At 34.1% G+C, this 10,912-nt stretch overlaps 1 protein-coding gene across 2 annotated transcripts in view; it reads left to right on the plus strand.

Annotated features, from left to right (window-relative positions):
• SLC30A9 (solute carrier family 30 member 9) overlaps nucleotides 1-9,032 on the plus strand; it is a 72,083-nt gene extending 63,051 nt beyond the window's left edge. The window contains exons 17-18 of one of the 2 annotated variants that reach the window (XM_032632582.1): nucleotides 761-874; nucleotides 7,557-9,032. In XM_032632582.1, coding sequence (XP_032488473.1) covers nucleotides 761-874; nucleotides 7,557-7,601 — 159 coding nt within the window. In that variant the 3' untranslated portion in view covers nucleotides 7,602-9,032. The remainder of the gene's footprint in view (nucleotides 1-760; nucleotides 875-7,556) is intronic. The other variant, XM_032632583.1, reaches the window with a different exon arrangement.
• The last annotated feature ends 1,880 nt before the right edge of the window (nucleotides 9,033-10,912 follow it).

A 10,912-nucleotide genomic window follows, 5' to 3' on the forward strand; every position in this document is an offset into this window, starting at 1 on the left:
TTGTATTGACAGAGTTTCGAAATTTTTATCATTATGATGGATATGAAGTAGTATCCTGTTGATTTAATTTATATTTCCCTGGTAGTAGTGAGGTTAATAAACATAGAAATTGGGATTTCCTGTACTTGCTTTGTTCATTTAATTTCTGTTATTCTGACAGATTTATAAATGTTTTATTTTTAATATGCTAGATACTAATCCTTAGTTGTGTATATGCAGATAACTTTCTAGTTTATAATTTATCATTCCACTTTGTTGTTGTACAGAAGACTTAATGTAGTTTTTAATTTTATGTCAAATTTGTAATCTTTTTCTCTATGCTTTTTATTATCTTTCTTGAGGAACCCTCACTTCTGTATCCCATTATCATAAAAATATTCTGGTTTTCTTCTAAAAATTTTAAGGTTTGTTTTTTACCCTTAGGTTTTCAATCCACTTAGAATTACTTGTTTAATGGTCTGAGGTAGGGATTTAGTATTTTTTTCCTCTAAAAAAATAACTTCCCCAGCACTATTTATTGATTGTCTATCCTTTTCCCACTGATTTTGCAGTGCTGCGGTCTGTAGACCGTTGTACTCAATTTTTTCTCAAATTGAGTTTTCTTTTTTGAAATATGTGGTCCATTGCCTATGGCTTGAAAGTTTTTCATTTTTCATTAAACTTAACGGTGTTGGTTATAATTTTTAAACGAAATTATCAGTGTACCACTATGACTTTCTTAAGAATCTGTTTCATTTTTCTGCTATCGTTTTCTTTATAGGAAATTCAAGAAGTGAAGACTCCTGAAGAACTAGAGACCTTTATGCTTAAACATGGAGAAAATATTATTGATACTTTAGGAGCTGAAGTAGATAGGCTTGAGAAGGAACTGAAAGTAAGATATATTCATAATAATAATATAATACAGTGTCAGCTACTTTTTGAGTACTAATCTATGTCAGGCACTATGCTAATTGCATCAGTTGTATGCTTTTATTTTCTCAGTAACCCCATGATGTATCAGTAGTTATGGGCGAGAAAATGATTGGGTTAGAGAAGTTGGATAATATATTCAGGGTCGTATAGGACTTGCGATTTGAACCTTTGCTGTTCAATTTCAAATTCCATACTTTTAACCACTATTCTATACTGCTTGCTTAGTTTCTAAAATAATCGTTTTTTTTTCTTTTTTGTCTGTCTTTAAATAAGAAGCGTTTCTAACATTTCTAGAGAAAGGTAAAAGGGAAACTTTAGACTCTGTTCTAAAGTTAAAAAAGAGTGTGACCATAAACATATACATACATACTGCTTTAGCCCGTCTGACATTATTTTATATTTTCTGTTTGTTTCTGTTCAGTTGGAGGTCATTACAACCTGTTGGTTTTTTACTGAAATATTACCTAACCAGACTGCCTTTAAAAAAGTGTCAGTGCTCTCAAATTGTCATTTATTGACATTTGAATTCTAATTGTTTGCAATGAAGAAAACTTGTAAATGATCTTTAACGTTTATAACTTGTTGAAGGCAATGTATTTTCTTTAGCTGATGTTGATTTTTGTTTAGTTTTGTTAAAAATTGAAGAGAAACAAAGACAAAAATTGAAGGGAAACATTTCTATCACTATTTTACTATCTTTTAGAATCTGGATATGTGATCAGATTAATAGAAGCACTTCAAAAGAGATGATTTTGTTAATGTTAATATTATAGTTCATGAGCTTACCAGCATGATTTTCAGAATTTCTAGATGAACAATTCTCAAATATTTTGATACTAGGATTCTTAAAAATTATTGAGGACTCAAAGTTTTTTTTTTAGTTATATTTATTTATATTTACCAAATTATTAATTAAAATTGAGAAATTTAAAAATATTTATTCATTTAGAAAACATAATAAACGTATTTCATGTTAGTATAAATAACAGTTTGAAGGAAAGTAACTATAGTTTCCAAAATGAAATAAATAGAAGAGTGGTATTTTACATTTTTACAAAAATCTAAGACAGCTAGACTCCCATTTGTGCTTCTGCATTCAGTCTATTACCATACGTTATTTTGGTTGAAGAATATGAAGAAAAAGGAGGAGCCTTTTTAAGTATTCTTATAGTTTTTCCAGATACTTGGTATTCTCTTTTAATATTACACTAAAACCTGAAAACCGGTAACCTCTTAAAGCGTAGTGCTGTGAAATCTGAAACCATATCAATGAACTTTTCATATATTGTTTGTGAAGTTAGGGGGCACAGTCCAGAAGACCACCTTCATTTCTAACACCAGTTGCAAAGTTCAGGTGGTTCCTAAGACCACCCTCAGGTTTGATAATTCACTAGGAGGACTCACAGAACTCACTGAATGGTTTATTCTAATGAAAGGATACAGATTAAAACTAGCCAAAGGAAGAGATGCATAGGGCAGAGTTCCAAACCTGGAGTTTCACTTGTCCTCTCCCCATGGAGTCATGGACGGTGTTATTTTCGTGACAGTGGTGTGTGACAGTTTGCATGGAGTATTGCCAACCACAGAAGCTCAGCCGAGCCTTGGTGTCCAGAAATGTTCTTGGGGCTCTGTAGTTGACTGCTTGAGTGGATGACCTTTCATCTCCAGCCCCTCTCAGGAAGAGCCGACACCTTTAGTTTCCACCCGCTTCTGGAGGTGGACAAAGATAAACAAAGACGTAATTATCAGGCAGAATATTCCAAGGACCTAGAGATTACCTCCCAATAGCCAAGAGCAAAGGCCAGACCTCGCTTTGAGTATGATTAGCAGTCTCCTATACACTATTATATTAAAATCTGTTGGTCTGTCTTTATACTCTGATTGAATCTTTTTTTTTTAACATCTTTATTGTCTGATTGAATCTTTTTAACCCATGCTTGATTCTTTAACATTATGAATTGGTCATTTGGAAAATACTGGCTCACTGAATTTATGCACATCATGCAAATGTTGATACATTTCTAAGTAGTGGGAAGCTGTCAGGCTCATGGTGGTGGATATGAGTTTTTCAACATTCTAATTTTGACTTGAAAGCTTGCATTTTATTATTAGCAACAAATACTGTTGTTTTCCTTGAAGTAGTAGACTCATTTTGTTTATTTCTTAAGAAGATGCCTGCCAAATTTGAATAACCATAGTTTGTTAGTTATTCTTTCAAGTAAAAAGGGTGTTGAGATAAAAACCGTCTGATTGAGCTCATTCAAGCAATCACAGGATGCTTTTCCTTGTGACATCAGACTTCAGCATGAAGCACAACTTCCCATTTTGTCACCGAATATTTTTTTAAAGTGTATTCAAGGGTTGAAGTTTAATAAATCAATAGTTTTTACTACTTCATGAAGGACATTTTAAAGTGAAACTGGCTTTTTTAAAAAAAAACAACTGGGTGGCAATAAAGGAGCACAATGACTACCAGTATGATTTGGTGCAGGTTGCCTTGAGTTGTGTGAAGGTGCCAGCAGTTTTATCCATGCTATCAGAGGAAATGTCAGCATAGTGAAAAAGGCAAAAAATATCTTACTGTAATTATGAAAATAGTTTTGACCTCGGAGTCCCCCCTGAAAATGTCTCAGTAACCCAGTAATCCTTGAACCACGCTTTGAATACCATTGTTCTGAATAAAATGTGAGATGATCATTTTTTTGCAAGGTGATTGGAGATTGAATAAATGTTGCATTTCCATTCTGTTTTTATTTCCCTGGCAAGGAAAATAATGGACTTTTAAAACTAACTATTTTGGCTTTACTCTTTAATAGAAACAGTGTCAGAAGCCAATTTAAGAATAATTAACAAGTTGGCCATTCTTAATTGTATTTACTCTTATCACAATCAGATATGCTTATTATTATTCTTTAAGCTAAGTTTGTGCTTTAACTAGAAGCTATTAAATCATTAATAGACTGAATTATCTCATGTTTTTGAATTATATAAGTCTTTCAAACCAAGAAGCCACATTTTGCCTACACTTTTAGGTGGAAACATCCCTAAGGTGGTAATAAGGTAAATTAATATCAAGTGAAAAGAAAGTTCTTCATAGTTAAGGTACCAGACCAAGAGAATGCATGAAAATAAGCTGATTTTCTTTTGAAAACAAAAACTTTGTACATTGGTATTTTCGCTCCTTTTTAGTATCTAAGCATAGTTGCCTTCTAAGTTTAAATTTTAATAATTATTGAATTACTTTGGAAGGTCACACTCAGTGATAAAATTCTGCAGGATTATAGCCATCTCTTTGAGTAAATGCCATTGATCTAAGTATTAGAACAGGCGATATTTTTGGCTTGAAGTCTGTAACTTATAGTGCTATGTTACAAATAATAGAGGCTAATTTATAAAGTCCCATATTATAATGTGAAATACATCTTGTTCTTATTTTGAAATTGTTTGAATTGTTAACATAGATTTTTGTTGTTGTTCTACCTCTATATTCAATCAGTAGATAGACCCTTGTCCTATATCTCCATGAAGTTTTTTTGTTTGGGGGGAAATAATTCTATTGGAAATTAATTCAGTGTGAAGATGCCATAGCAAATTTCTAATGAATTCCAGTTAAATGCTCTGCCCTTTACTGTGTCTTTTGCATCTCTGATTACATCCTCCTGTAGTATTTTCTTTACTTGAGTCTACAGCATTGTAAAATAAATTATGTAATTTGGTTTTTATCTCTGTATAATATGAGTGTTGGAAAAAAATCTGTGATGTGTAAAATATTCCAATTCGCATTGAACGGTGCCTCGGACATAATAGACCAATAAGTATTTGATGAAAAAATGAATGAAAATTATAAGTTGGACACCAATTATTGATTTTCAGTTCTATTTAACAATTATATATTCATGAATATATGAATATATTAATTTCTGCTATGCACATGATATCTTGTTACACACTAAACATTAAATTTTAAGGATATTAGTTCTTTTCTCATTCATTCAGCAAACACATTGTGTGTGTCTGCTTTGTAATGGACACGTACATTTTAGGAATTTGGTTAATTTTCTCTCTGAAAACTTGATTTTAAAAAGCAGAGTAAATTAACTTTTTAGTTTCTTTTTCTTAAGATCAGATTTTTGTTAGTACACATTTGTTATATAGTGCTTTTTAGATTGAATAATTTTAAACTTTCCATGAACAGCTAAAATTTTTCAAGTCATATTGGGATGAGTAAGGGTTGACTGGAATGGGAAAACAATTCAATTTCATTTCTGTTTGAGGAAGTCTTTTTTATTCCATATTGAATTTAAGAAATTCTAGACAGAGGGAATAGTTTAAGATAAAGAAAACACTGAGAACAAAAGTATCATCTGCCACCCCCTTGTGGGGTTCCTGGTCACTCTTACCTTAGGACCCAAGAGGAAAGCGCCCCTAGGTACAGTTGACCAGCACTAGTTGTAAGAAGAATCCCAGTGCACACTAAACAGAAAAAGAGTGCTGTAGCTGGAGCTACACTCCAGTATTATACCAGGTTTTTGTCTTTATAATTAAATTTGTTTAATATGAATAATATGCAAATGTTCCTGGGATATTATTTTTTAAGCTAGGAGTTATTAATCCTGACTGATTATTAGAATCCCTTAGAAGAGCTTTTTTCCCCTTGTTGATTTATTTATACGGTTTTTATCAAATAATACACACAGTTTACAAAATCAGACAGAACTGAAAAGCTTATACAAAAGCGTCACCTGCCTCGCCTTCCTCAATCGTTAGTTCTACATTTTAGAGAGAACCATTTTTAATACTTTTAGTATTTCTTTTATATTTACTGCCGTATTTCTAGATAAGAATCTGACATTGCTCCTCCTAACTTAAACATTTCCTCTTAGGTAGGTATAGGTTTAGTTATTTTATAAGTCTCTTCTGTCCCACAGTCTCACAATATCATTATATTCACTTTATTAAACTTTTAATTCCCACCCCCACATTGTGTTAGATGTCCTTCCTTTATGTATCCATAGAGGAAAAATCCCCTCAAATCTTTACTTTGCTCTATAGTAGCGGACTCTTACAATCGCCTGCTTACTTACCTGTATTTCCTCACTAGAGATAAGTTCATTCAAGGCAAGTGCTATTTATTTCCCGTTCATTGTTGTATACTTCAGTGCTTGGTACAGTGTAGGCATATAATAAAGATATTTTTAGGGACTTCCCTGGTGGTCCATTGGCTAAGACTCTGCGCTCCCAATGCAGGGGGCCCAGGTTTGATCCCTGGTCAGGGAACTAGATCCCACATGTTGCAACTAAAGATCCCACACGTGGCAACAAAGATCCCACGTGCTGCAACTAAGACCTGGAGCAGCCGAATAAATAAATATTTTTTTAAAAAGATGTTTTTCATCGTTAATGAAATTCCTTAAGGTTTTTCACAGTCTGGCTTCTGCCTGTCTTTCCAACCTCATTGCTTTTTGCAGCTGCTGTTCTAACTATACCATACTGCTAGTGCATACTTTCCAGGCTCTCTTGACTTTGCTCATGCTATTTCTTTCGTCTAGTCCCTTTTCATCATCTGTCTGGAAAATTCACCGTATTCAAACCTTGTTTAGATACTATATCCTCTGTGAATTCTTTCTGGATCTCATGAGCAAAAGTAATCTCATGTTTTTGTTTCCAGAGTTATTATTTAGTACATTAAAATAGTTAGGAGCCTTGGGGTCTGGAGTCAGGCCTGGAATCTATCCTGGCTCCATCACTTACTAGCTGTGTGACTTTGGACAGGTTAGTTAATTTCTTTAACCTTCATTTTTCCCATATGTAAGATGGAAATAATTGGGTTATTATGAGGATTTTAAAACACACACTTCCCATGAACCCCCTTACTTATTATTAGCATAGTATTTGACACAAGAGTAACCGCTCAGTATATGTTAACTGGTTATTATTATTAGCTATAATGCTTTTTTTTTTGGCTGTGCCAGGTCTTAGTTGCGGCAGGCAGCCTCCTTAGTTGCGGCTCATGGGTTCCTTAGTTGTGGCATGCATGTGGGATCTAGTTCCCTGACCACGGATCAAACCCAGGCCCCCTGCAGTGGGAGCGTGGAGTCTTAACTACTGGATCATCGGGGAAGTCCCTATTAGCTATAATGCTTTTGCTTGTAGAGGTTATTCATACACTTTTCTCTCTGGCTAAACTGAGTCCCTCAGGGTAAGGGTAAGCTCTACTTTGTAGCACAGTGCTAGATCAAGACTATATGGATTGTTACTAGAACATATAAAATAAGTTAATATCAGTTTAGTCTTTCAATTATTATTATTGCTTTGCAGTGATTTTCACCACAAATGAGCATATTTCCAGTGCTTTGCAGTGCTTGGCACATACTAGATTCTTAATCCATTATTGTATTAATGAACATATGGACAAAACTCAGGGAGGCTGGACTACTTACTGTATATTTTATAGTGTATAACTGGTCTATTCATCTATTGATCTTATGTTTTTCCCTCTGTAAATATTTATCTTGCTAGTATGCTACAATGAAATAGTTTGACCAAATGTTTTCATTGGCTTTAGTGACCAAAAGGAATAAAAGGAAACAGAAGATTGTCTTTTGCTATTAATAACGTAGCGGTGATTTTTTTCCTTCCAGAAACGAAATCCTGAAGTTCGACATGTAGATCTGGAGATATTATAGACTTGATGGAATGAATCACCTTGGAGGGAGTCTTGGAAACAAGTTTGCCAAGACTGCTTTCCCACACTGAAGGAGTCAATGCCATTCAGAAGCCGTTGTTTTTTTTTTTTTTTTTTTTTTTTAAGATGGAGGAAATATTTATGTAAAGAGCAATTCAACAGTCCACAGAACTAAAACAACTTCTTCTAAGAGACATATTACAAGTTGAATCAATTTGGAAATCGTGTTTTTATGTTTCAGCAGGAAACATTTTGGTTACTTAAATTGTTCATAATTTCTCATTTTAGCCTGTCAGTGTCTATTGTACCTTATAATCATGTTTCCTTTCTTCACATTGGTAAAAAATAAGCAGCATCTGTAAGATTATGATTTTTAATTTTATTGCCAGTGAAGATTTCACTCCATCAAAACCTGTCAATCTTGAACATTCTGGCTAAATCTTGGTTTGCGGTTTTTAAAACAGTCACTCCATTTCAAAGTCTGTCTTTCCTTATAGAATGTAGACATTATTTTAACGTACCTTGTGTTTTTTGCCCTGAGCACGAAGAGGAACACTTTCCTAACCTAGTTATCCATAAACGTTCATTCCAGAAAGGGCTTTGTTACTGAATGGAAGGAAGAGATTTCAGTACACTCTTTTTAGGTCATGCTACTTGCCATTTTGTAAAATTTCTTTTCTCTTCTTTGCTTTTTTTTCCTTATTTAGTTTAAGTTTCCTAGTGATAGGCAATATAAAATAGCCCTAGATATTTCCATGGGCCAGTGTGATGACTGGTTTTTTGTTTTTGTTTTTTAACTGGCTTCAGTCCCATAATGTGTATTTACTAGGAGATAATGCATTTATAAGCATTTTAACATGTAAAGTGGACTAGAAATATTTATAATTTCACAGACAAGACAGCATTTTATTTTTAATTTATTTTAAAAGAGGCACTACTTGTGTAAATCTGAACTGTGGGATAGTTCTTGCTTTGAGAGAGAGAGAAGTAAACCTCTTATGCGGAAACTTGTGGCCATGTCTTTTGTATAATATCATAAGACAGTAGTGTGTCTGTAACATGAGTTTCTTGCAGTTACAAATGGGCATTTAGCATAATGTATGATTATAATATTATGTGATAAATAGCTTTCTAATGATCATAAGGTATCAAGATGAAAAAACATGCAATTCAGTAATTGAAACTTTAGTGCAAAACTACAGCTGTGTCTCCATTCATCAAAAGAATTCATATGCACTTTAAATTGTTCAGGTACCAGTGAGCATTGTCCATGCAAGAGTGGTAGCTGGGTGAATAATCTGCTGGATAAGTGAGAAGGTAAGGACCTAGGTCAGTGTCTAAAAACTTACTTAGATTGAAGTTTATGCATTATAGCAGGTTATAATGCTGGAAACAAAAAATAAACATTTGATTAAAGGGTTTGTAATAGTAATTTTTTGATTCAGAATTGTTATTTACTGGGAAATTGTGAAAATTTACATTGGTGTACACTTTTTACCACTACAAAACATTTTGTGTGCTGTACATTTTAAGTGAAATAACATTCCAATTTTATTTTTTAAGATATGAAATTGTTTTATACATATATATGTACATACACGCACACAATTTGGTTTTGTTTTTTTTTTTTGCAATACGCGGGCCTCTCACTGTTGTGGCCTCTCCTGTAGCAGAGCGCAGGCTCCGGACGCGCAGGCTCCCCGGCCATGCCTCATGGGCCCAGCCGCTCCGCGGCATGTGGGATCTTCCCAGACTGGGGCACGAACCCGTGTCCCCTGCATGGCAGGCGGACTCTCAACCACTGCGCCACCAGGGAAGCCCAATTTGTCCTTATGGTTTCAAATTATTCACTCCTACTTTTTAAAAAACTTTTTTACCCATTATAATTAACTCTACTTTCTGTGTCTTCCTCCTTCCCCTTTCCCACCTGCCATTTTGTTTATTCCATGTCAGTGTGCCATGTGGGAAGGTGCCAAATTATATCCAATTTCTTCCTAGTAAAATTACTCTAAAAATTTTCACAGTTAGACAAGAATATTAACTCATTTAAAAAAAAACTCAAAAACTGATGTGCAGTAGTTATTCCAAATGGTAGATTTTTTTACAGGACTCCCTGAAAGAGGCCAATTCCTGATATTTCTTTGGGTTTTCTAACCTTATTTTGATTGAGGTCATACCTATTCTTAAATAAAAATTGAAGGCTTATGTTTCTGTCCTTTCACTGCAGTTCTGTTCTGCACTGATACCTTAAAGTTTGTTTAAGTGAAATTTGACATACAGAAGTATAGCCTATCTAGGAATTTAATGTATGACATCACTGGTCCCTTTTTTTTTTTTTTTTCCCTTCCTTTTAAACTAGAGTCAAGTTTGAAACCAGGGAATTTGGTCCCCTTTCTTTAAAAATAAGATAATGTCTAGTTGTTCAGGTTTCTTATTTTTGTTTTTTTTCCAAATTAATACTTCTTACTTTGTCTTACCCTTATGCATAGTGTTTGAATATTTAAGCATATAAATCTTAATATTTTTAAGGAAAATAGCTTCTGTAGTAGAATAATTGCAAAAGCAATGTTGGACAGAGAAGAGGTCAGTCAAGGCCATGACTCCTGTTTGTATTAAGCTGAAATCTGGAGACCAGCAAAGGTGAAGTATATTTGTTTTCAGCTCTGGCTGTAAGTAACAGGCCCCAAACGAAGCTGGCACATTTTTTAGACCATGGCAGATGGGGGATGAGGGGTGGAGATCTATTTTTAAGTGGACCATGTTGGTGGCCAGTAAGTAGTATTCAGTTCCAAAGAGGGAGATTCCTGAACATATACTGAGGAAACTGTAAGATAGAATTAGATTGGAAAATTTTCAGGTTTCTTCAAAAACAACGTTAGTATCTGCATACATCCTCCTACGCACCAATAACCCAGAACAACAAAAGGGCATTAGACTTGAATTCTGGGTATATGATTTTAGTGTTACCTTAATTATCCTGTACTTTGGATAATGGTTTTTGCTAAAATTATATCATATAAAGGAAGCGGCTTAAGTTTTAAATGTGATAACTTTGGGGTAGAATGCTAGGAACTACAGAAAATTGCACAGGCATTTGGAATTTATACTATTTTTCTTAGACGCATTTGTCAAGCTTTGGCATTTCTCTTAAATGTGATGACCCCCAATTTGCCAAACTGTCAGAAGTCAGTGAAGCAAAGAATTGGAGATAAATGTTGATTCAAAGATTGTCCCCCCTAAATCCCTCATCCTGGTCTCTGAAATGGAAGTTGGGAAGGCATTTATAATAGAAGATTGGTCTGGCAGCCTTTA

Source organism: Phocoena sinus, chromosome 5 (genome assembly GCF_008692025.1).
Source record: "Phocoena sinus isolate mPhoSin1 chromosome 5, mPhoSin1.pri, whole genome shotgun sequence".
In the NCBI taxonomy this organism is placed as follows: Eukaryota; Metazoa; Chordata; class Mammalia; order Artiodactyla; family Phocoenidae; genus Phocoena; species Phocoena sinus.